This window comes from Miniopterus schreibersii, assembly GCF_964146895.1.
Source record: "Miniopterus schreibersii genome assembly, chromosome: 9".
Taxonomy (NCBI): domain Eukaryota; kingdom Metazoa; phylum Chordata; class Mammalia; order Chiroptera; family Miniopteridae; genus Miniopterus; species Miniopterus schreibersii.
In genome coordinates, this window is record NC_138118.1 from 41369568 (window position 1) to 41396994 (window position 27427).

General features: G+C 38.8%; 1 protein-coding gene across 1 annotated transcript in view; it reads left to right on the top strand.

The window, feature by feature from the left end:
- Positions 1-27427, top strand: part of LAMB4 (laminin subunit beta 4) — a gene marked incomplete at both ends in the record, with an annotated part of 103500 nt that overhangs the window by 33888 nt on the left and 42185 nt on the right. The window contains 11 exon segments of the mRNA XM_081146968.1: positions 5091-5279; positions 6701-6816; positions 7410-7530; positions 20214-20391; positions 21705-21829; positions 21831-21849; positions 23136-23367; positions 23817-23974; positions 25647-25711; positions 25715-25868; positions 26682-26902. Coding sequence (XP_081003094.1) covers positions 5091-5279; positions 6701-6816; positions 7410-7530; positions 20214-20391; positions 21705-21829; positions 21831-21849; positions 23136-23367; positions 23817-23974; positions 25647-25711; positions 25715-25868; positions 26682-26902 — 1578 coding nt within the window.

Genomic DNA, 27427 nt, shown 5'->3' on the forward strand with positions numbered 1-27427 from the left:
GTGGAAGTCTTTGACCCTGGCCAAGAATCAAGACACCTAGACCCACAGAGCCTAATATTGCAAAGACAAGAAACCCAAATTCTCATGATCACTGAGAGTGACAATGAGCTTGGCTACTTCTCCTTGGTTCTCAAACCCATATTTTCTCCTTTTTGAGGACACAGCATCACATAAAGGCTATTGGTTCAGGAAGTAAATAACATTCTAAAGAATGTTGCCCCATCTCACAGGGTGCCATTTCCAAGCTAGGGAAGATGATGCACCAATTTCACTGCAGTCTCAGGTCAGCATCTTTTAGATGGCATGGTTTGTGTGGCTCCCAAAGTCAGATGACTACTGCTACATTTCTTTTGCTATAAATGGGTCCCTTGAACTGAGGAAATGTTATGGTTTCCCACACTAGTGAATCAGATATTCTGTGAGCCCTCAGAGAGTGGTGGTGACCAAGGCCATGCATGAAGTGTCTAATTCTTCCTGTGAGAGACCACATAACATCACCTTGGACCAAGGGACCCACTTCACTATCATCTAAGGGATCAGTGTATATAGTAAAACCTTTCATTTTTCATACCTCAATTTAAAAGACTTCAGATGTAATGGCCAAAACTTCCCATCCATATGCCATATGTGAAAATTAACACCCTGTTAATTTTAAAATGCTTTTAACCAAGATTTGCGTATCATTAAATTAACAGGTTATTTTTTGTTATTAATTCACTGTTATTTTTAACAAATTTTAGTGAATAGACCATATGTTGGAAAAAACACTGTAGTAATTTCACCAACATAAATATTACATATCTATAGCTACAGTCTACATAGTTAAATCCAAGAGTCACAGCTTATAAACAATGTTTAGCAAATGATTAGCACTTGATCACACCGCATCATGTGTGGTAATTGGTTCTGTTGTGTGGCTGACTTTCTGTAGCAGTTTTAACACCTGTGAGCCCAACGTTCCCATGTGTGCTAGGCCATGCCCCAGCCGTGTGCATTTGTTTACTCGAGGTAACTGGTGAATGCATGCATCTGCTAAACCTATTCAGTATAAACTTAAAATTACTTTATTGTAACCTTTCTGTGAAATTAAACTTTTCATACAATCTTAATTTTAGTAACACAAATGTGTCTACATAAGTAAAAAGAGATTAACTAAGTTGTCAACTTTTTAGCATATGCATTTGGAAAACCTACTTTATTTCGTAATGGACTTTCGCCAAAATACCCCTTTCCCCAAAATTAGTCTGTTATGTTGAGGTTTTACTATACTATTTTGCAGAATATCTGGGTGGTCCAAGTCCTTTTGAGCTATACTGCTATGGAAAGCAGGGGAATTAACAGCCTTGGGGCAGAACTGAATATACACTACAACCCATTCCAAGTAAATGCAAATTGTTTCTGTTGCTTCTTCTTCAGGAGGATGAAAAAGAATACATTTTGCATTTCAATAGCTGCATATCAAAGAGCAGGGTGGTGTTACTCTACTCTGATAAAAATACTCCTTCTAGCACAAGTAAATAACCATAGATCTCTTTGGGAAATGAGTGAGAGAATCACACTTACCATGGCGTTGAAGAGTCTTTCCTCATGGGGACCTGAATACTCATTCAATCACTGGGTTCTGGATCTGAGGAGTGGCTCATATCTAGGAGTTTGGCAAAGGATCATGTGTTTCCATTAGGGAAGCTGACCCCAGCATTCTGCTAACTCATACTTGATCACTTTTGATTATGTATATTAACCAATACTTTTGTTGACTGCTCATCTATCTTGGAACACCATGTTCTATTAATCTTTTCCACAGAAGATTCCTGTGGGTCAGGCCACCTTGTCTCCTATTCCAACCTTCCTGATCATATAATTATACTCATCTGAGGTCCTCTTCTCCACCTTGATACAAAGGAGTTCAGTTTTGTACTGGTTTATCCTACCAGCCTATGGAGGATCTTCAATGCTCAGCTTCTCAGTGATGCTGGTGCCCCCCTCACCAGTTCATTCTTTACTGTCTTGATAAATAGAAAGTCCTCCAGATCTCCCCCAAAACATAGTCAGTTGGTGGGTTTTCCAGTCTTGTGTCTTGTATCCATCCTAGCATGCCTACATCTTCTTCTTTTTTTTATTTTTATTTTAAAGAAAGAGAGGGAGAGAGAGAGGAAGGGAAACATTGATCCATTGTTCTACTTTATTTATGAGCTCATTGGTTGATTCTTGGATGTGCCCTGACTGAGGATGGAACCCACAACCATGGCACATTGGGACAATGCTCTAACCAAATGAGCTAACTGGCCAGGGTGCATGCCTACTTCTTTGAGCTTTATATTCTTTCCTCTCCAGCCTGCTACAGCAATTCTGGCACCTCTACTTCATTAGTCTGAGCCACAATTTTTGCCAAGCTTCTAAGAGCTGCTCCAGCAATATATTAGATCTGCCTCCCAGGACTCCAGGGCCCTTACCAGGGTGTTAAATCTTAGATTATTGTTGACCCCCAAATCAACAAACTCTCCTTATCCAGTTTCATATTCTGCCCCCCTTGTCTAGCACCCTCAGGATCTATACCCAGCCATTCTTTCCCAGCTGCTACCGGTAGATGTTAATCAGGTCCCTCTCAGAGATCCAGCGCTTTCCCAGTCAGATCATGTTGAAACTTCACCCTAGTTATCAGGCAAGTGGTCAGAAAGAATAGTACAGGCAGAACCTGAGAGTGGCATATTTTTTTTAAAGACACCTGGAATCATTTAAGGTTTTTGCATTGTCTTCAAATGTGTTAGAAATGGAGTGGGGGTATCTCCATTTTCCAATAAAAGTAAGTAGGTTACTTCCACAGTCAAAGAGTGCTCAGGAGAACTGCAGGGTTCAAAGTTCTCTTGTGTATCACCCATGTTTCAAGACCCCACTGCTTGCCTGTGAAGGGCCTGACTTTGGCATATGTGACTTACCTAAGCTAAGAATTCAGCCTTCTCTAAAGTTCTACAGCTCTTACAGTTAAGCCTTGCCCCTGTTCTTCATTTCTTTCCTCCTCTAGTTGAAGGACATGAGAATCTCTGTAAATGCCCCCAAGGAGGCCCTTTGATTCTCACACTTTGCTCTAAATTGGGAAGTAATTGTCCTAAGCTTGCCATCTTCTCTCATCAAAGCATCAGTAACCTCCAACAAGAGCCACACATTTCCACAGTCCTTATAATTACTATTTCCCCTCAATGCCAGAAATATGACTCATGGCAGTGCCTCCCCTTCCCCTTTATGTGCCCCAGTTCCCCAGAGATGACAGTGTTAGCAGTTGGTCTGCTACTGAACACCAGGGATCATCAGCTGTGTTACTCACAGGGGTTCTTATTGCCAGCTGAACAGTAAATGAGCTGTCTCCAGAACTGCATCTTAGAGTCAGTCCACTTTTAGGTAAACTGATACCAACCATCTCAGGTCAGGTGCCATGGAAACAGAGCCTAAGACTGGATTCTGGTGCATGTGATTTATTAAGGAAGTGTTTTTCAAGAAAATTCTTTTTTTTTTAAATTGATTTGAGAGAGAGAGAGAAAGAGAGAGAGGGAGGGAGAGAGAGAGACATCAATCTGTTGTTCCACTTATTTATGCATTCATTGGTTGATTCCTGTGCCCTGACCAGAAATCCAACCCAAATCCTTGGTCTATTGGAACAATAACCAACTGAGTTACCTTGCCAGGGCCTCAGGAAAACTCTTTAAGAGAGTGAAGAAAACAAGAAAGAGAAGATGAAAAAGTAAGATGTGGTCTCAGGTGAAACAAACCTTGGATCGATCCATAGGATACTCAGAAGTATACACTGCAGGCAAAGCTATCCTGCTCCTTGAGACACCCAGGCCAGCCTTTGACTGTGAGCTACCTTGGGAGAGGGGTGAGGTGGAGGGTAATTCAGAGTGTGGGAGGGCAATTCTCCAAAGAAGGGGGCACAACACACACAGCAAGTGGGTGATGGGTGCACCAGCCAGGTAAAGGGGGATCCCTGAGAGGTACCTACAGCATCTACTACAATTTTGAGAGTGGAGTGTGTGTTTTTAATTTTTTTGTATGAGAGTATTTTTATAATGTTTGAAAAATGTTGCATATAGGTGAGTTTATATATACCACTGTCTACTGAAACCTGGGGGTACAGTTTCTTTTTCACATTTCTGTCTCCAATGCAAGATTCTAAACTGTTCTGTGACAGGGACTTTGTCCTACTCATCTTTGCATTCCTAATTCAGAGGCTGACATTGAAATGTTACTAAATAAACATTTATCAAATGAAGAGAAGCTTGAGGTAGATCACAGAGCAACTTGAACTCCAGGCTAAGTAACTTGGTCGTGATTCTGTTGGCAGTTAGAAAGAGTTTGAAATGCTTGTTGGCAGTGGTGTGTAATATGTATCGGACTTGGGAGAGGATGGAAAGAACAGCCAACAGACTGTTGCAGCAATATAGGCAAAAGCAACAAGAAGCAGATTCCCATGGAGGCTGTGAGTGTGGAGAGGCAGATGCGAAAGCCATTAAAGAAAAATTATCTATAAGATCCAGATGGCCCCAGGCTGACATCTAGAACAGAGCCTTTTAGGGATGTTAATCAATCAAGTGAATTAGGTTTGTACTTATCTTCCCCAAGCAGATAGAAGACCATTTTTCATGTTTGCATAGAAGAAATATCTAAATAATAAATTCATGTGGGTTTTCTCATTGTCATCATGCACATTTAGGCAAAATCCATGAAGTAGGCATGGGAATATTTTCTTTCTCTCCATATTTTGGCCAAGATCCTACAGTTATATCTGAGAAAATCCAAAGTCATCAATGTGGAATTTGCTCAATTCATTAGCACACAGAATACTTAAAATTAAGGCAGTTTCCAGTAGCACTGCTTTCAGAGCAATCCTTCTGTATACAACATGTGTTCCAAAGCTGCGGACTGAGCACACGATTCTCTGCTGAATTCTGGACTGATCCTGGGTGGAATAACTTATCCATGACTCAGATGGATCCTATATGCATCAGGAAATATATGGGTTTCTTTTATTTTTTTCTCAGAACTCTTCCAGGACTTTACTGTAGGCAAAGCTTTTGTATATTTCTCTGTGATTGTAGGGCTCGGTGACTTTTGGCCAGGTGCCTGCTGCTCACACTATTTTCCCAGAGCCAGTTCCAGGGACGCCTGTTATATGGACTGGACCTATATTTGCCAGGGTTCTCCCCCCTGGGGCTGGCTTAAGATTTGCTGTCAACAATATTCCATCTCCCATGAACTTCACCTTCGCCATTTGCTATGAAAGTCAGATATCCTTTAAGTTCAACGCCTTCTGTGGTGAAAAGCTGAAATACACTCTTGTACTGTTTCCATTCCAGTCTTGCTAGATATGTTTATCATAAAATTATTTGCAAAAAGTAGAACATCTGGAGAGCATTATACACCAAAGGGTTTCCTAAAGATATTAAAGCAACATAGTGAGCCATATGCACACATGCTTTATTCCAGGGAGAGAAGCTGAAGTTGGAGTTATATATTTAAGGCACTAGGTCTAAGGAAGTGGTGATGGAATGTTTGTATAAGAATAATAAATAACTAAAATAACACAAATCCTGCCTCTCCTGGGACTTCTTTCTAAAAACTTAATAAACTAACATGTGCAGAGATTCAGGCTCAAGGGATGCAGAAGAGGCATTTATTTGCATTTGGATTTTCCCTAAAAGCAGAGAAAAACTAAAAGCCTACTGCTCTCTTGCCTCTCACTGCCTTACTACCCTTCCCCAGACTTTTGAGAAATATCTAAAACAGAGTAAAAAACAAATTAGAAAAATACTTGATCTAGAGCAATAGTTCTTAATCTTTTCTTTATATAAACTTTTCTTTGGTAATCTAAAACCCTACAGACCATCTCCCCTGAAAAATATTTTTTATGGCTTGGGAGAAAGGTGGTCCCAAAGTCCCTCTAGAGACCACATTCTGGAAACATTCACTGTGTGTTATATGACCAGAGCTGCTGATCCATTTTGAAACTCTTGATATGTTATAATTCTCTATTTCCCACTTACAAAAGGAAGCTAAAGAATTTCAATAAACTTTGACCTGGTGAGTATGACAAGAAAGTTGTTAAAAATATATAGATATAGGTATATAAATTTTTCCACTGAGAAGACACATCTCTAATAGCTTTAAAAAGGTTTTCCAAATTGTAAGGCTTTCAGAGTATAGTTAATTGGCATATACTAGAAATATATAGCTCTATATATTTATACACATATAAATACATCTAGTAGTATAGTAACTAAATCATATAATTTATATAATGTATTTATACAATAATATTTATGTAATCATATGAAAAAAGTACATATGCTTTTGTGAAGAATTCCAAATTTTTATTTTTGTTTTGTGATCCATGAACATGATTAGTTAATTGATGCTTTGGGAGACAGAGGTTATAGATAAGACAGAAGTACCACGGTTCTTTCAAGCTCGTGAACTATGTAGTTATGGCCAGAAACCTGGATCCTCTACCTGGATCGCAATTCAGACACCAGAGAGTTGGGCCTGAGAGTGAACCTCTAAGACTTTTTCAAGTAGAAAATTATATTTGCCAAGTGGGCTATAGGTTGCAAATTTGATTCCATGCAGTGTTCATCAAGTATATGTTTATGCATGCAAAACAAGTTCCCACATCCTCGCAAGGACATGCTTTTATGTCATGCCTGTCTAGTCCACAGCTGACTGGGTTGTCCAAATTGTGGTTAAACCCCCCAGAGGGAGCAAGCACTGTACATACAAGATCCCACCTCAAGAGCCTCAGTCTTTTGCCTTACCAGCTGCCTCAAGGTATGTTTGTGTCCTGTTCTCAAATATTGAAGGTTTCTTAGAATTTTGTTCATCCATCAATAATTTGTATCCAGGAACTAAGTGAGAGAAAAGGTGTATTAAAGAAGACTAAATAATATTCCTTTCGCATTCCCTCAGTGGCCTTAAGATGTGAGAAAGTGAAATGCTACAAGAAAAAGAGTAAAATACTCATCTTGAGTTATCTCAGCTGAGAATCTGTGAGGTAAAAAGCTACTAATTTTGAGGCCACTAATTTTGCCTCATCAGAGATTTGAGGCAAAATAAAACAGAAACCCTGTTGATATTAGGATGACAGATAAGATGAAGGACATTTGTGTCATCTTTTCCCCGCAGCAGTCATGGTAATCCATGGCCAATAGTTTCTAAGGCTTTGCTATGTGGCACAACCTATGGAAAAGCCATGGAGAATCTGAGTGTGTGTTTACTGTCCACCCATCCACCTGGACCCCGCCTCCGCCCCACAGAGGAACCCACATTGCAGCATAGGTGGAACGCTACGAAACACTGTGGTCTCTTTGGTTACATAACTGTACTTTTGTCACTGAATTTTTGCTTTATTTCTCTTAATACAGAATTGTGCTGCTTCCCACACCCATCTGTTTAGAATCAGATGTACAACATTCCATAGATGTCTATTTTTCCCAGCCTTTGGAAGGAGGGTCCCATGCTCATTCACATATGCTTGTTGATTCTGTAAGTATCACAGAGCTTTGTGGGTACTTCCTTCTAAATAGAACTCCATTTATAATTCTACTTTTAGACTCTCCAGTGAAATGTTTCTTGAGAAGTATAAATGTATTTGTTTCATTATAAAAATCACCTATTCTCTCTAAAAGTCACTTAATAACAACTGCAAACCTTACAGAACAAGAGTACGTGCCAGTAATGGTTTGAAGTGTTTTACATATTCTATTATTTAGTCTTATAGAGTCAACAGCACTATGAGGTAGGCACTATTATTATCCTCATTTATAGACAACAGAACTGAGGCACAGGGTCTCAAAGCTATTAGTGAGGAGTCTGGAATCAGAGCCAGACTGCCTGATTCCAGAACCCCTACCCTGAACCATGACAGCATTAAGGAAAATTTAGGGAGAAATCATACCACTTTAATAATTAGCATCATGCAAGTTCCCATTTGTACATGTTATGCTTTTATGTTGTAGCCAGTGTGCTTAAACAAGTATGTACATGGACACTTTTCACTTCACATTATATCAGAAGCATGTTCTTGCTGTTTATGTAGTCTTATTTTTAGGAACTATGCAGCATATTTCTTTGAGTGACTTTTTAAATTTTTATTTTTTAATTAAAGTTTACATTCAATATTATTTGTATTAGTTTCAGGTGTACAACATAGTAGTTAGACAATTATCTACTTTACAAAGTGCTCCCTGAATATTCCCAGTACCTGCCTGGCACCATACATACTTACTATAATATTACTGATTGTATTCCCTGTGCTGTACTTTACATCCCCATGACTATTCTGTAACTGCCAATGTGTACTTCTCAGTCCCTTCACCTTTTTCACCCAGACTTCCAACACTCCTCCATCCTGCATCTATTGGTCTGTTCTCTGCGTATATGAGTCTGTTTCTATCTTGTTTTTGGTTTTTGTTTATTTTGAGTGACTACTTTCAGCATCTATCTGCCAAAGAACTGGACTACAGATGGTGCTTCCAAACCACTCTGTCTGTGCATTTCAGACCCAAGCTTGTCACTGGGCAGAGTTCAGCACCAAGTAAATTTATATGATTTACTTGTCTGTTCCCCTACTTGTGGAATAATTGCTTCTGTTTTTCACTATGTATAGTTGGTACATATTTTTCAATATTTTAAAATATAGTCATATGTATCCAAGGTTTTATGGCTCTTGAAATAACTCATCAAATTAATTTGTGGAAGCCATTTTCCAATTAATTTTCAGGATTACCAATAATGTATGAAAGTACTAGCTTCATTCATCTTCAGAAGAATTGTATAGAGTTTTTTGGGAGTTTTAAAAAGCAATTTTGTGTATAAAAATCAAATTGCTTTGTTTAAATTGTATTTTTAAATATTTGTGAGTATCTTCTAATATCTTGATTTAATTGACAAACTACAACCTACAAATTATATTGGAATACAGCCATGCCCTTTTGTTTACATATTATCTACAGCTGTTTTCAAGCTACAAAAGCAGAGCTGAGTAGTTATAACAGAGACCTTAAGACTTTAAAGCCAGAAATATTTACTTTCTGGCCTTTTATAGGAAGTTTGTTGAACCCTGATTTAATTAGCTACTTATCCATATTTTGTGAATTGTCTCTTCAAAGTTCAGTTTTTCACTATTGAACATTTTAAATTTTTATCTGGGAACTTTGTTATTTTCATCATCTTAAATCTTGGATTTTATTCAACAAGTTCAGCTATTATAACATCAAAAAAAAGCCATTGTTTTAAGATTATTTTACCAATGGTAGATTGCAAGATTTAGCAAAAAATGGAAGGAAGGAAGGAAGGAAGGAAGGAAGGAAGGAAGGAAGGAAGGGAAGGAGGGAAGGAGGGAGGAAAGAGTTAGAGAGAAGGGAGGAAAGAAAGAAACAGGACACCCAATTAAATTTAAATGCAGTATAAAATATGTCCTAAATATTGCCCTCAAATATTGCATGAGACATACTTATACTAAATAAAAATTATTCATTATTTCTCTGAAATTAAGTTTTAATTAGGTGATTTGTATTTTATATGGGAATTTTAGCCAAAAGTGGTCTAAAGCCTGCACCCAGAGGGCCATATACTATTGTGGTGAGATTCTACCATATTATAGTAGAAACAAAGTTTAGAAAGAAGAAACAAACTCTTGAATGGGAAATTCTAACTGTCATGATTCCCCTAGCCACACAATTCAAATTCTCAGCCAAGGAGCTTTAAATAGAACTGTGCTCCAGAGGGTTCCAAACAAGAGAGACCCAAAGAGAACCACTCCAAGACACATCATAATTAAAATGGCAAATGTCAAGGACAAAGAGAAAATATTAACGGCTGCAAGGGAGAGACAAGCAGTGACCTACAAGGGAAACCCCATAAGGCTGACAGCTGATTTCTCAACAGAAACTCTTCAGGCCAGAAAGGAGTGGCATGAAGTTCTCCAAGTAATGAAAAGCAAGAACATGCCACCAAGATTGCTTTATCCAGCAAGGCTATCATTTAAAATTGAAGGTGAAATAAAGAGCTTCACAGATTTAAAAAAAAGGCTAAAGGAGTTCAGTACCACTAAACCAGCATTGCAAGAAATGCTAAAAGCCCGGCCGGGTGTGGCTCAGCGGTTAAGCGTCGACCTAGGAATCCAGGCGATCAGGGTTCGATTCCCGGTCAGGGCACATGCCTGGTTGGGGGCTGCAGCCCATCAATGACTCTCTCATCATTGATGTTTCTAGCTCTCCCTCTCCTTTCCTCTCTCTGAAATCAATAAAGATATTTAAAAAAAAAAGAAAAAGAAAAAAAGAAATGCTAAAAGGACTGCTTTAAGAAAAAGAAAGAATAGTGAGAGAAAGGTAGGTCAGCACAAAGAGGAAAAACGGTATTAAATAAGTTGATATCAATAGTAACCTTAAATGTAAATGGAATAAATGGTCCAATCCAAAAACAAAGGGTAGCTGAATAGATAAGAAAACAGGACCCAAATATATGCTGTCTACAAGTGACCCACCTGAGAGAAAAAGACTCACACAGGCTAAAAGTGAAGGGATGAAGTAAAATATTCCATGCAAATGGAAAAGAAAAGAAAGCTGGAGTAGCAATTCTTATTTCTGACAAAACAGACTTCAAAATAAAGACCATAACAAGAGACAAAGATGGTCACTACATATTACTAAAGGGATCAATCCAACAGGAGGAAATAACCCTTATGAACATTTATGTACCCAATACAGGAGCACCTAAATATATAAAAAATTTCTAGGGGAGTTTAAGGGGCAGACTGACAGCAACACATTCATAGTGGGGGACTTTAACACCCCACGGCCAACACTGGACAGATCATCAAGGCGAAAAATCAACAGGGAAACACAGACCTTAAATGAATCACTAGACCTATTAGATTTAATTGACATTTACAGAACATTTTGCCCCAAAGCAGCAGAATACACATTCTTCTCAAGTGCACATGGAACATTCTCAAAAATAGACCACATGTTATGGCACAAGGCAAGTCTCTACAAATATAAGAGGACTGAAATCATATCAAGCATCTTCTCGGATCACAATGCCATGAAACTAGAAATCAACCACTATAAAAAAACTCAAAAATATTCAAACACATGGAGGCTAAATAGCATGCTATTAAACAATGAATGGGTTGTTAATGAGATCAAGTAAGAAATCAAACACTTCATGGAAAAAAATGAAAATGAGCAGACAACAACCCCAAATCTGTGGGACACAGGGAAAGCAGTCCTGAGAGGAAAATTCATAGCATTACAGGCCTATCTCAAGAAACAAGAAAAAGATCTAATGAACCATCTAACACAACAACTAAAAGAACTAGAATGAGAACAGCAAGAAAAGCCTCCAGGAAGTACAAGGAAGGAAATAATAAAACTCAGAGCAGAGATTAATGACATAGAGACTAACAAAAATTCAAAAAATCAATGAAACCAAGAGCTGGTTCTTTGAAAAGGTAAATAAGATTGATGCACCTTTAGCCAGACTCACTAAGAAACAAAGAGAGTGGACCCAAATAAATAAAATCAGAGATGAAAGAGGCTATATAACAACCGACCCAACAGAAATACAAAGGATTGTAAGAACGTATTATGAGCAACTATATGCCAACAAACTGGACAACATGGGGGAAATGGACAAATTCCTAGAAGCATACTACCTTCCAAAGCTGAATCAAGAAGAGGCAGAAAACCTGAATAGGCAAATAACAACGAATGAAATTGAAGCAGTAATCAAAAAACTCCCAGTAAACAAAAGTCCCGTTCCAGATGGATTTACAGGCGAGTTTAACTGAATATTTAAAGAAGAATTAACACCTATTCTATTCAAACTATTCCAGAAAATTCAAGAGGAGGGAAAACTCCCAAACTCTTTTTATGAGGCTAGCATCATCCTAATCCCAAACCAGATAAAGATGCTACAAAGAAAGAAAATTACAGGCCAATATCCCTGATGAACATAGATGATAAAATCCTCACTGAATTACTAGCAAACTGGATCCAGCAATACATTAAAAAGATCATACATCATAACCAAGTGGGATTTATTCCAGGGATGCAAGGCTGGTACAACATCAGCAAATCAATAAATGTGATACATCACATAAACAAAATGAAGGACAAAAATCATATGATCATATCAATAGATGCAGAAAAAGCATTTGACAAAATCCAGCACCCATTGCTGATAAAAACTCTCAGCAAAGTGGGAATAGAGAGATCATACCTCAACATAATAAAGGCCATATATGATGGACCTACAGCCAACATCATACTCAATGGGCAAAAACTAAAACCATTTCCATTAAAAACCGGAACAAGACAGGGATGTCCACTTTCACCACTCTTATTCAACATAGTACTGGAAGTCCTCGCCATAGCCATCAGACAGGAAGATAACATGAAAGGTATCCAAATTGGAAAGGAGGAAGTAAAACTGTTATTATTTGCAGATGACATGATATTGTACATAGAAAACCCTAAAGACTCCATCAAAGTACTACTAGACTTGACAAACAAATTTCGCAAGGTACCTGGATACAAAATCAAAATCTGGAAATCAATGGCATTCTTATACACCAACAATGAACTTTCAGAGAGAGAAACTAAAAAAGCAATAACATTTACAATTGCAACTGACAAAATAAGATACCTAGGAATAAACTTAACCAAGGATGTAAAAGACCTGTACTTGGAAAACTACGTGACATTGAAAAAAGAAATAGAGGAAGATTTAAACAAGTGAAAGAATATACCATGCTCATGGATTGGAAGAATTAATATCATTAAAATGTCCATACTACCCAAAGCAATTTATAAATTCAATGCAATTCCTATTAAAATACCAACAACATATTTCACAGACCTAGAACAAACATTTCAAAAATTTATATGGAACCAAAAAAGACCTTGAATAGCTGCAGCCATCTTGAGAAAAAAGAACAGAGTGGGAAGGATCACATTACCAGACTTCAAACTGTATTTCAAAGCCACTGTAATCAAAACGGCCTGGTATTGGTACAACAGCAGGCATATAGATCAATGGAACAGAACAGAGACCCCAGAAATAGACCCACGCCATTATGGTCAGTTAATATTCGACAAAGGAGGCAAGAGTATCCAATGGAGTAAAGACAGTCTCTTCAATAAATGCTGCTGGGAAAATTGGACAGATACATGCAAAAGAATGAAACTAGACCACCAACTTTCACCAAATACAAAAATAAACTCAAAATGGATAAAAGACTTAAATGTAGGTCACAAAACCATAAAAATCCTGAAAGAAAACAGGCAGTAAAGTCACAGACATCTCACGTAGTGGACTTTTCACTGATACATCTCCTAGGGCAAGAGAAACAAAAGAAAAAATAAACATATGGGACTACATCAAACTAAAAAGCTTCTGTACAGCAAAAGAAAACAGCCTCAAAATACAAAGGAACCCCATGGTCTGGGAAAACATATTTGCCAATGATGTATCTGATAAGGGGCTAATTTCCAAAGTGTACAAAGAACTCATAGCACTCAGCTAGAGGAAGACAAACAACCCAATTAAGAAATGGGCAAAGGACTTGAATAGATACTTCTCTAAAGAGGACATACAGATGGCCAAGAGACACAGGAGAAAATGCTCAACGTCACTAATCATCAGAGATGCAAATTAAAACCACAATGAGGTATCACTTCACACCTGTCAGAATGGCTACCATCAACAAATCAACAAACGACATGTGCTGGCGAGGGTGTGGAGAAAGGGGAATCCTAGTACACTGCTGGTGGGAATGCAGACTGGTGCAGCCACTATGGAAAACAGTATGGAGGTTCCTCAAAAAATTAGAAATGGACCTGCCATTTGACCCAGTGATTCTGCTCCTAGGAATGTATCCTAAGAATCCTGAAACATTCATCAGAAAGAATATATGCTCCCTGATGTTCATAGCAGCACAGTTTACAATAGCTAAGATCTGGAAACAGCCCAAGTGCCCATCAGTAGATGAGTGGATAAAAAGCTCTGGGACATTTACACCATGGAATACTATGCAGCTGTAAAGAAGAAGAATCTTGTACCCTTTGGGACAGTATGGATAGACCTGGAGAATATTATGTTAAGTGAAATAAGCCAGACAGAGAAAGACAAATATCACATGATCTCGCTTATACGTGGAATCTAAAGAACTTAATGAACTGAGGAACAGAATAGATTCAATGACATGGAAGCATAGATGAGACTGATGAATGTCAGAGGGATGGAGGAGGGTGGGTGAGTGGAGGGGGAGAGAGTAACCAAAGAATTTATATGCATATATGCACAACCCAAGGACACGGACAATGGCGGGGACAGGGACTTGGGAGGGGGAAGGGATGGGATGAAATGGGTCATTGGGGAGAAAAAGGGACATCTGTAATATTTTAAACAAAAATAAAATAAAAATTATATATATATATAATACCTATAATCAAACCCTACTATAAAGCACCTTTATAATAATGTTGAAAGTTTAATATAACATTTCAGTGTTTTGCCCGGGCTCAGCATGGCTCAGCGGTTGAGCATCAAACTAGGATCAAGGAGATCATAGTTCAATTCCTAGGCAGGGCACATGCCCGGGTTGGGAGCTGGATCCCCAGTAAAGGGCATGCAGCAGGCAGTTGATTAATGACTCTCTCATTATCTCTCTCCCTCTCCTTTCCTCTCTCTAAAATCAATAAAAACATTTACAAATTAATTAATTAATTAATAATAAATAAATAAAACTGTGCTCATGAAGATGTATATAAGTTACAAAGGAAGAAAATTATATCCTACATGTTTAATCCGGGGGTCGGGGGGGGGATGGGAAATGCTAAAAGTTGGGAACCCAGGCAGAGTAAAGAAAGGAAACAGAGGAAAATAAGAAAGCCCTAAATCACAAAGGGATGTTAATAATAGTAATAGTCATGAAATTCAAAGTTATAAGAGCCAACTTACTCCTCATTTTAAATCTATATTCTAAATATTTCTAAACTTCATAAACTCCTGAGATTATCACTAGATGCTGTATTAAATTCATCCATCCAAATTGTCCATTCATCCTCTATCTATTGAGTGTGTATGGCCCAGGCACTGCTGGTTCCTAGGTATAAAATATGGTTCTTGCCCTCTAAGAATTCTCAGCCTGATACAAAAGACAGTCATGTAAACAAAATCATGGCAATGATGTTTGATAGGTACATAATATAAGTAGATAATATGAAATTAACTTAAGAATATATCTGATCTGTTTTCAAACAATCATTCTCTTATTTAAGTATGGGAACCCTGAAACCTATATAAAAATTAAGAGAGTAAGCTGATTTTAGAAAACTGTCAGAAATCTCAGAAGAGACTGTAGGCCCCTGATTTAGGTCAAATTTCTTAGAAGCTGAGACAGGAACTCAGGTGCACCTGATTTACTGAGGGCATGTGGGCAGGAGAAAAGGCGTGAGGGGGATAAGAGAGGACAGGGAAGGACCAAAGCAAGGATGTGGCCTCCATTGAAGTGTAGCTGCAGCTTGATCCCACACAGAGCTCTAAAATATGAATTACACCACATAATTTTTTCCAACTAGAGGCAAAGTGGTGGGCCTGCATGTGCCCAAGTCATTGTCTAGAGGCTCACCACAGCATGCCCCTGGCCCCCTTTGAGTGCATTAACAAGGTGGCAGACCCAGTTTCCTGGAGAAGAGGACAGCTGTGAGCCTATAGCAGGCAATGCCATAGCAGCTGGCAGGCAGGAAGATCTTAACAGGAAGGTCAATGTCCCCTGTAGACCCTGAGCCAGAGTGTCCAGTAGGAGAAAATCACTGCACATTTTATGATTACAGACTCGTGTAGGTATTTCCACACCACCAATTTCGCTGCTCTGGGAAGATACTTGACTGCTTGGGACTTGGTCCTTTCAGAGTTTATTCTCTGCAGCCAAGTTAACATTTGCATCTAAAACTAAGATGGATTACCAAGAAGACCGGATGAAAGTTCTGTTCATCCCTGGATGCTCCTTCTGCATAAATTCCTTTTGTTTGGCAAGCATAGTGAGATAGTTAGATTGTTTTTCAGTCCCCCTGAGTACATAATATGTGCTTTTATAAAAGTTTGTTTGGAGTCAAAAGTATATTAGGTATCCTAGAATATAAAACTGCCATTCTTTAGAACCATAGAATGGACTGCACTTGGTAAACAGAAAGTGCTTCTAAGCTTCTAAGAGAAGTGAACCATGGCATTACAAAATCCTATAGCTGACAGAGACTCTTGTCATTTGCTCCATCTGTTTGATGCCAAAAATGGACAACTCTAAACTGGCTCGGACCAATAACTCTGAATAATTAACCCCTAGTTGGCTGCAGTCATCCCCAACCCTAGCCCATCTGGCCTTCTTCTGCGTCTCTCCCCACTTCGTTTGTGTTTGGAAAAAGTAGAGTCATTAAAAATTAAGAGAGTAAGCTGATCTTGGCAAACTGTCAGAAATCTCAGAAAAGGCGGAAGGTCCCTGTTTTGGGTCAGATTCCTTAGAAGCAGAAGCTTCTTAAAGATACAGTACTTTAAGATCAACTTAAAGATACAGTACTAGAAATGTATATATACTTCCTTATTGAACAAATTTGCATGCAGCACATAGTGTAAACTAGACACTGTGGTAGGCACAGGTGTAAAGCAACAAGTACCTTCCCTGCCATGCTGAGGCTTACTCTCTAAAGAGGAGATGCAGAGAGTAACACAGGACATGACAACATGGTATCAGAGGTACTGGGAGCTGCAATAGGGCACTAAACTGAGAAGTTCAGTGTGGCTCAAGCAGTGGTTCTCAACATCACCTGCCCCAGCTCCCCTTTTTTTATTACAAATATTTTATAACACTCTTCACTATCCTGAAATGAAACTCATAGGTCATATAGTCTACCTGCATACAGAACTTGCAAATAATATCAAGGTAATGTGCAAATACAAAAGTAAAGTAATTTACAAAGCAATAATATGTGCTGCGATATCTGTATGCACAGGCATAAATGCACCACAAGACACAAGGAACCAGGGGATGCTCATACATGTAGAATCATTATGTACAAGACAGCCATGAAAGCAGGAGCATTAGAAACACGCTTAACATGTTTTTAAAACAGAGTAAGGTTTTCAACTCATAATTATAAACAGGGATTTCTTCTTCATGGATTTTCAGTGGAATATTCAAAACCTACTGTAGAAGACAAGGAATTATTTTTCTTTTTGTGAGAATGTCTAGCATTTTTTATCCCCACCCACTAGATCCTAGTCACACACCTCACCCAATTGTGGTGACAACCAAAATCACCCCTTGGAATTTCCAAAATGCCCCCTAGGGTTCTCCCATATTGAGAACCACGGAGTTGAGAGAAATGAATGAGTGAATGAAGGGATGAATGAATGGATACAGATGAAGCTTAGATTTTATCCTGAGGCAATGGGAAGCCACTGAAAAGTTTTAAGGAGGGGATTAGCTGTACAAATTGCCTTTTAAAGTATTACTATGACTCTACAGTAGAATACTGATGGGGAAGGGAGGAGAGTAGAAGATGAGACATCTATTGGGCTGCCACTATGGTAATCTAGGTGACCCCAAATTAGGGAAGTGACAGGGAGAAAAAGAGCAATAAATACATCTTAGACATATTTAAGAAGTCAGATTGACCACGCTTATGATAGAGTTGATATATGGGGGGTGTGGGTGGGTGTGGAATATTGATGACAAAGAGGCAGAGATGACCTTCTCCCATTTTCTACACTGAGCAGCCTGGTGGATTGCAGCATTACTTCCTAACAACAGGCACAGAAGGGAAAGCAGGTTTCAGGCGTGTGTGTTTAGCAGTACCTGTGGACAACCACTAGGCTTGTCTGTGCATATCTGTGCAGATAGGGAGCCCACGATTGAGATATGAGCAGGAAATGTAAATTCCCATGTCAGCAATCAATAGATGGTAACCAAAGACACGGCATTGTCAAGACCACCTAGGAAGTGGGTTTGGAGTAAAAAGGGGGCCAATGAGAGAATCCTGAAGAACCAAACATTTAGTTATGTGTGGAAGGATAGGTACTGCATAGGCATAAAAGGCGAATGGGAGAGGAGGCAGTAGGGATGACAAAGAAACAATTTTTCAAGAAATTTGGCTGTCAGAGCATTAAATGAAGTCAAGGAGGTGATTTTATAGATAGGAGAGGCATAAGTACATTTAAATGCCAGTTGAGATTAAAGAAAGAAAGCATAATCCACAGAAAAGTGCCCTGGTGGCAGAGGGAATAGCAGAGGGACACCGCTTCCACTGGGGTCCTTCTTCCTGGGTCAGCACAGAGAGTCAAGGGCAGGTGGTAGTCCCTGTGAGACAGGTGTTTGGGAAGCAGGAAGTAGGGGGCTCAATGCCTTTGCTGGGTCTATTTTCTCTGTGACGTAAGAGAATTAAGAAACAATGACGTATGCTGAGAGTACAGGGAAAATGAGGTTAGAGGTCTAAGGAGTGAAGACACTTTAAAATAGTCATCTAGGGTTAAATTCCACCTCAGGTGTGTCAACGGACAAACAGAGAAGGACTGGAGAGGGTTCAAGTTAAAGGAACATGGAAAGTAGTTTCAGTATAGACAAAGCAAAAAGATCAGAGATTTATCTGTGCCACCAGGTTCACTCTCTTAACATGACCTGCTGAATCAAAACTTATTTTCAATGCTGTTTTTCCATCAGTCATTCAAAATGACCAACTTGGTGTGATTAATCTGCTGTACCAACACATTTGCTACTATATCAGTTAAGCTATAAATAAACTATTCAGATAGTATTAGGCTATAACTTAGATAAAATCTTCTCAAAAAATATAACTAGAAAGCTTTTCTTCACATAGATGTTAAACTATAGATTATTTCTCTGAGAATAAACCTATAATGCATTTGTCCCATAATAGCTGTATGTTCTAAGCCAGCAAATCCCAAAATGCATCTGTGACTTATTGATTCTATGAGATGTTAGTATTATTTGAATATAGGACCAAATGACTAAATACATCTGAAAACACAGAGTTTAAAGAGTATCTTTCTTGCAGGACTTCTCAGAGCCCTTGATATGTTAATCGATTTTGTGAATATCCAAGAAGCATATATAGTTTTATGTAAAATACCATTTTCATATGTAATTGAAAAAGACAAAACTTTTAAAGAAGAATTTAGTGGAATTAGAGTTCCACTATAATACTATGGAAAGCCCTAAGCCATAATTTCTCACTACAAGTAGTCTAGTTAAAAGTTTTTCAAATCTAAGACAAATTTATTAGCAAGTTAAAAATATAGTAGTAAGGACAGTAAAAAGATACAGGCTTAATTATTTTCTTTGCCATTGGTCAATAGATGAAAATACAGGGTGTCCCAAAAACATATATACACAAATAATAGCTGATAGCTCAATTGATGTTTCTTTTTTTTTCAGCCAGACTAAGCTTTGAACAAAGGAAATTCATCCTAAAATGCTACTAGGAAGTTTGAAAATGCAGTTGAAGTACAAACACTGCCTTTATAATTATTCTAAGTGTCCACCTTGTGTCCCCAAAAATGTATACACACATTAAAAGCTGATAATTTTCACTCCTTTTCATATTTAATTGATTTGAAATAATGGATGAAGCCAGACTAAGCTTTGAACAAAGAAAATTTACCCTCTAAACTTTTTTAAGGGGATACATAAAATATAAAGTTTATGGTACAAAACCAGCAACAGCTGATGAATTGAGAGCTCACAAATATGGAGGAATGAAATGATTCTTGATATTTGCAATTCCACTGCTTCATCTCATCAGCAGTACCTAGGCCAGAATGGTCATCTGTTTGAAAACAGGCATTGACCAAAAAAAAAGTATTCACTTCTGTAGATTCTTTTAAATTTTGAAAATGAAATGTATGTTAATAAACACTGACTTTATAATCATTCAAAGTAAGTATACATTTTTGGGAGACACCCTATATTTAGTTGAAGACTTCTTAAATAAGTTGAAAATCTTAAAATATTTAGTCATAAGCAATTTAAAGAACTAAACTCGGTCCTTTTTCAACCGTTATTCTCATATATGAATCTGATTTTTTATAACTGAAATCTGAACAGGAGACAGTTGTGAACATGTCTTCTTTTCTCGTTATTTTAAAAGCTTGGTCTTCTTCCCCAAATCAATGCATTGGAGGATTTCTTCAGCAAGCTGGATTTAGAGGAATATCCACTGCACACCTGTGCTAAAATTGCCTGCGAGCCGGGAGCTCAGGTGCTCCCTGGTGCATGTGAAAGGTGTATAGCCAGCATGTCTGCCAGGCTACATGATGGGGCAGTGGGTGAGTATCTCTGTAGTAGCCTCTACTGAAGCACTGCTACCCATAAAAATGCTTTTGGGGACATGAGTGAATCAATTTAATGTACTTTATCATCTATTCCAAACAACCAATCACTTGCCCAATGACTAAATACACAGTCTGTTCTTGTGTTGGAATCATAATGTGCAGTACAGGAATTACATAAAAAGTGGAGCCTTGCAGTAGCTTTAAAATGCTAGATTGTTGGAACAATAGTCCTAAAACATGTATTTATTTAGAATCCTCGGATTTTAGGGCTGAAATAAACTCTAAACAACTTCTTTCATCCCCAAACCTTCATTTAATAAATGAGACGACTAGTGTCCAAAAACATTACTTGTCCCTTGCACTAAGCTATAGAGCAGGTTTCTTACCCTTGGCAATTTCCCAGTTTGGGCCTGGATAATGCTTAGTTGTGGGGATAGGGGTGGGATGTGTCCTGTGCATTATAAGATATTTAGCAACATCCCTACCCTCTACCCACCTGATACCAGTAGCACCCTTGTTCTGGTTGTAACGTCCAAAAATGTCTCCAAATGGTGACATATGCCCTCTGGGAGCAAAATTCTCCCCAGCTGAGAAACAGTTGCTATAGAGTGACAGCTACAGTGAGAGCCTGGGCTTCATAAGTTCCAGGCAAATGCTTTTTCCATCATATTGAAGGGCTATAGCTTCAGGGTGTCCACAATCTGGTGAAAAATATGGAATAAGAAAAATCAAAGGTAAGTTCAGTTGGTTAGAGTGTTGTCCTGATAAGCCAAGGTTGCAGGTTCGATTCCTAGTGAGGGCACTTACAAGAATCAACCAATGAATGCATAAATAAGTGGAACAACAAATCAATGTTTCTTTTTCTCTATATATATAAAAATCAGTAATTTAAAAAAAAAAAAAAAAAAAAGAAAAATCAAAGGTATAGTCCAGCACCAACATAGATAATCAGGAATTGAAGTAATAATAATATCAATAATAATATTAAATTGGAACAATTAATTATTAAAACAACTTATTTTAAGCCTTTCATTAAACTTAAGTAATGTTTATTGTTGTTATATTTAAGTAATGTTTATTGAGCACTTACTATATGCCAAACACTGTTCTAAGTACTTCACAGGCATTATTACCTTTAATCCTTATAATCCCATGAAGTAGATCCTATATTATCCCCCTTTAATAGATAAGGGATTAAGGACTGGAGAGGCAACAAATGAAAGAGAGGCGAACTAAAGCTACTAAGAGCATAAGGTGGTTCTCTGTCACTTCCTTCACCTCTAACTTTCTTCTTTTGTTTCTTGCAGCCTGTAAGTGTCACCCCCAGGGCTCGGCCGGGACCAGCTGCAGCCCACTTGGAGGCCAGTGCCAGTGTAAGCCTCGTGTAGCCGGGCGCCGCTGTGACAGGTGCTCAACAGGAAGCTACGGTTTGGGGGCATCATGGCTGTCACTGTATGTAACAAAAAAAAGATGGTGGAAACACTCTTGTTCACAACCTTGGAGCTTTGAAGGCAGGAAAATTGATGTGGGGTGTCTAAAAGGGGAGAGGATTGGGAATTTGACTACATTACTCAGACTATGTAGATAAAATATACTGAAATTTTTTCTACTGTCTTTCATTCATCCATTCACTGTGCAGAGCTCTGCTAGGAAGCATGAGTATGATAAAACCATGGTCCATGCTTCTGGGAATTTGCAGTCTGTGTCAGAGAGAGGGTAGTCCAGGTAGGCTGTGGGAACACCATGAAGGGAGTTGGCTGTGCAAACCCAGCTGTACAATCAGGTGCGTAAGCCTGGTGGCTGGAAAGGCTAAAACAATGATGAGATTGGGAAGTTGAGAAAGGGGACAACACTGTGACCAGGATATTATGCTTTCTGATGCTTGGGGTCACAAAGTCTCAGAACTCATTTTGTGGACTTAGATGGGGCTTCACCTTCAGGTGTAAATCCAGTTATCATGGCTGTCATGTCAGGGTATACAGTTCTTTGTTCACCATGTAAACCATTAGTGAAAATACTGTTCCCCACAGAAACCTGCCTTAGGAACCATGAAAAACACCAGGTACATGAATTCTCTTTTCAGGTAGGGAAACACCTTTTCAGTCATGATTTGGAGAGATGGCACACCTTCCTGGTCATTGCCTATCTAGCAAATAGCCCATCAAAGAGCTTAGGTCCATCACCATTTTTTTTTTCCTTTTTTTAAAAAAATTATGAAGTGCTTGAGATACACAAAGGAGCAAACATTTCTTCCATGCAGCACCCTGCCAAACAAACAGACATCACATTTTTTTTTGTATGTGGAAGATCAGCTCAAATGATTCAACAATTTAGCAGAAAAGGACTGAGCCTTGGCTATCTTGTCTAGGAAAAAGAAAAATCTGACCATCTTTTGTGGGGGGGGGTGGGTCTGATATTTTTTATAGTCTTCAAGTTTGACTGCCAAGATATATAAAAGCTCAAGTCATTAGAAACACGTTACTTATTCAGTTCCTCTATGTAAACAACATTTATCAGACCCAATTGTTCACAGCTTACTGTTTGTTGAATGAAGGGATGAATTGTTATTTAACCAAGTCACCTGGTACTCGCTCTATGCCAGGCTCTGCTCCAGAGACTCACTCTATTCACCTTGATTGGGATGAGACGGTGAGTTAGGGACTGCAACATTAGAACTGTACCTCTTGCACCAGCACACCACTTGCCCCCACCAACATGCTTCTCTTTGCTTTATCTAGCATGTCACTGCCACCCTCAAGGTTCAAAGAGCACTGTATGTGACCAAATAACAGGACAGTGCCCCTGCCAGGAAGAGGTGACTGGCCTCCATTGTGACCAGTGCCTGCAGGTCTATTTTGGATTTCCCAGCTGCCACCCTTGCCTTTGTAATTCGTTTGCTGAGCTTTGTAATCCAGAAACAGGATCATGCTTCAGTTGTTGGGGGTTTACAACTGGAAGAAACTGTGAAAGGTATGGAATTCATATGTACTTTTATTTTTTAATTTTTTTCTTTTGTTCTGATTTCACAACACTCTTGAAAGGACCATTGAGTAGAAACTCAACAGTGTTTAAGTGTAGAATGATTGCTCTGGGTGGGGAAGGTAGAGTGTCATTCTGACATCCTTCAAAATCTTGTTTTAAGCCAGACAGTGTCTGATTAAATTAATAACAGACATTTGCCTGGCACCTGGGTTTTTATATTTCTGAAATAAGAGATGTAAATTAAGTGCTATTATACTGAATTTAATGACTGTACCATGGGACTTTCAATAGCAAAAAATCCTTGTGCAGAGCAAATAGGCATCATCTAAAATACTGAGTTTTCCGAGCTGCATGGTTCTAATGCATAACAAATGCACGCTGGCTAACATGTAAGCTTTTCCTGGGAACATTTTGATGAAAAGAAATTGCCTTGACAGATGCATCGATGGTTACTATGGAAATCCTTCTTCAGGACAGCCCTGCCATCCTTGTCCATGTCCAGATGTTCCCTCCAGCAATCAGTATTTTGCCCATTTCTGCTATCAAAATCCTTTGAACTCGGATGTAATCTGCAATTGTCCTCAAGGTTATGCAGGTAGGCAGAATACTTTATGATAGTTGTTTTCCTTTTATTTCACTCTGCTATCTGAAAAATAATCATATGTTAATAATTTATCTGCCTTGGTCAAATGAGTGTTACAGAATATAAATTAATGGTAAGAAGACACAATTTGATAAATTGCTGCTTTATGAACAAAGAATTTGAGTGATTCAAAAACCAATGACTTCCCGGCTGGGCATGGCTCAGTGGTTGAGCACCAACCTAGGATCCAGGGGATCTCGGTTCAATTTCCAGTCAGGGCACATGCCCCGGTTGCAGGCTCCATCCCCAGTAGGGGGCCTGCAGGAGGCAGCCCATCAATGATGACTCTCCCATCATTGATGTTTTTATCTCTCTCTCCCTCTCCCTTCCTTTCTCTGAAATCAATAAAGATATATTTTTTTAAATGACAATTTAAAACTCATCCCATTGAGCTATAAATTTTAATACTGTTCTGGAAAACTAACTGACCAAATGAGTTTAAACCAAATTAATTTCCTTAAAATAAAATCATCACATGTTAAGATATATATGTGACTAAGTAAATATATGTGATATATATTACATATAACATAAGCAATTTAAAAAATAAAAAAAAATTAACCAGTCAAATGCTTTCTTTGTATAATTCCAAGCAATCAATTTGGTATTTCACAGACACAACTAATTTTTTCAGAAGTCTGGAAGCACTGACTTGGGCATTGAATAGAGACTGCATTAATTCAATATTTGTATCTGTTGCTCAATGAAAAGTTTTATTTTGCATAGTTTAAGCATGAGTGTAAATATGTAATGTACACAGGGAGGAAAACTTATGAGGTCCACTTGATTTAATCACACTTAGAAATATGATGCTCTTATTTTCCTCAGTGATAAATACCATCATGATAATAAATTGCATGGCTAACATTTTTATTATTTGTTACCTCTATGGTTACACATGTCTCTAGTTAATTCTTACCTCTTTTCTTATAGTCTTTTCTCCATGTACACTTTGGCTTGGTGGCCCAGTTTTCAAGAATTGAGAACAAGACTAGGTTACCAAAGCATTTCTAAATGGGATGAATCAAAATGCGGCGAGTAGACCCAGTTTGGGCACCTGAACAAATGCAATTGCCTCATGGCTGGAAGGGTAAAGAGTATAGGAGAGAAGGGCTGGTTTCTCCATACAGTGTTTAATAAGAACACCCTCTTAGACTCATACATCAAGGAAACTACTTTCAGCCATCTTTACTTCTAGATACATATCTTGGGCTGCTGCTGTTTTACCTCTAGGACCCCATGAGCATTGGGCCTGGGGAGGAGAAGGGCTGAAATAAGCTTTGGGTCCTGGGGTACACTCAAGTGACCCTGGTTCTATAAGGATCCAGGGGTGCTATGCCCACGACTCTAGGTTTTTAAGAAAGACTAGAATCTATTATTCACCAAGTACTTTTTAGCTCTGAATAGTCATTTTACCCTCTGAATGAATAATAAATTAAAATGAATGTTTTGTTTTAAATCAGAACACTTTTCCTTATTCATCCTCAAAGTGAGACCTCTCATTATCCCTAGAGGAGCCCAATTAGTCTCTGTTTATACCAATCTCCACCCACCCTCTCCCAACACACACACACATACACACACCCCTCTCATCTCATTCCCTTTTCCTCTCTCCATCTTTCAGGTAAGCAATGTGAAGAATGCTCTGCTGGTTTCTATGGAAATCCAAGAATTTCTGGAGCACCTTGCTGACCATGTGCCTACGACAACATTGATGTTACTGATCCAGAGTTCTGCAGCCAAGTAACAGGGGAGTGCCTTAAATGTCTGTACAACACTCAGGGGCCCAACTGCCAGCTTTGCAAACCTGGTCACTTTGGATCAGCCTTCAATCAAACCTGCAAAAGTAAGTCTGCAAGGCTACCAGGGGCAATGTGGCAGCAGAGTTGCAGCTCATAAGTGTTGTGGCAGCTCTTCCCTGCTCATTTCAGTTAGGCAGGAGTGGCAGTGCCCAGTGGGTGATGGGCCAGGGCACAGAACTCATCAGAAGAAATGGGTGCAGTTATAACATACTCACTGGTATTATTAGTTTGCTTTTTCTGACTGTTGCCCTAGTAGATTTTGAGCATTGTTCCTCAGAGTATGGTCCAAGGTGCACTGTGCCAGTCATCTGGGGATGGGGATGAGGTGTTAAGATGTAGATTCCTGGGCTGTACTTCAGACCCACTGAATTGAATCTCTGGGAGGCCCAGGAATCTGTGTTGTGACAAGCTCATCAAGTGACTTTAATAAATACAAGAATTATTGATGTAGAAGAAGACATAGGTTTAATTCTAGGATAAAGAAAGAGGAAAAATAAACCACTCTTTTTTAGGAGATATCTTAACTATTTCAGTTCACTCAAGTCAATCTAGTAAACCATTTGTTTTCAGATCTTTTCATAAATGGAACTTTGGTGAATGGCATGGGGGAAAAAGTGAGACTCGCAGTCTTTCTAATTGTGAGCTCTTTGAATGTAGTCAGCACAACCATATGAGACTGATGTTTTGGGAGATCAACAAGAGTTGAATGGGTTCAACCTATTTAATTCTCTGATAAATTCTGTACTATTGTAAGGTGTTGAACCCTTTGGAGAAATGATATATCCAGGTCTAAAAAGCTGTTTGCATGGGTTGTTGAAAGCCAGTGTTATTACTGAATTTACCTCCTGTTATCTCAGGATGCTCCTGTCATCTTTCTGGTGTGAATACCACTGAGTGTTCCCCTGGTCCGGGAGCTTGCATCTGTGACCCGAACGCTGGCACATGCCCTTGTCTGCCCAACATCACAGGGTGGACCTGTGACCATTGTGCTGATGGATATTGGAACCTGGTCCCCAACAGAGGATGTCAGCTATGTGACTGTGACCCCCAGAACTCTCATGGTAGCCACTGTGACCAGGCAAGGTACTTTAAAGTTACTAAGCTCATCTTGTCTATTTCCTGCCCCTTTTCTAGAATCAGCCATTTCTTCAAGGAGTGTTGTTTCCCTTTTTTGGAGAATGGTATTAGAAACCAAGATCTGGGCACCAGATGACCATGCCTGTTTCATATGTTCCCCTTCATTCTTCACTCCTGCATCCACCAATCATGGAATAAATTGGTAGATAGCCACATGACTGCTTGGCTTTCTAATTCATGAGGAACTCCTAATGTTCATGACATCATTCTCTGGCATCCTTCTTAGACCTTTTGGGAAGCATATTTGTAGCAGCACTCAACAGAGAGCACAGTTTAATCATGCAGACTGAGGGAAGTCTGTGAAGCTGAAAATCAGATGGGACTAGTTTAACCAAAGAGCTCCTTATGACAAGAAGACTTGGTATTGTCTGGCCCATAGGGAATTCCGAGGGGAAGGCTGCTCTTTACTATTAGAAAACACTTTCATTGGAGTGCAAGGGAGACATGTGGACATTTAGATTCTCAG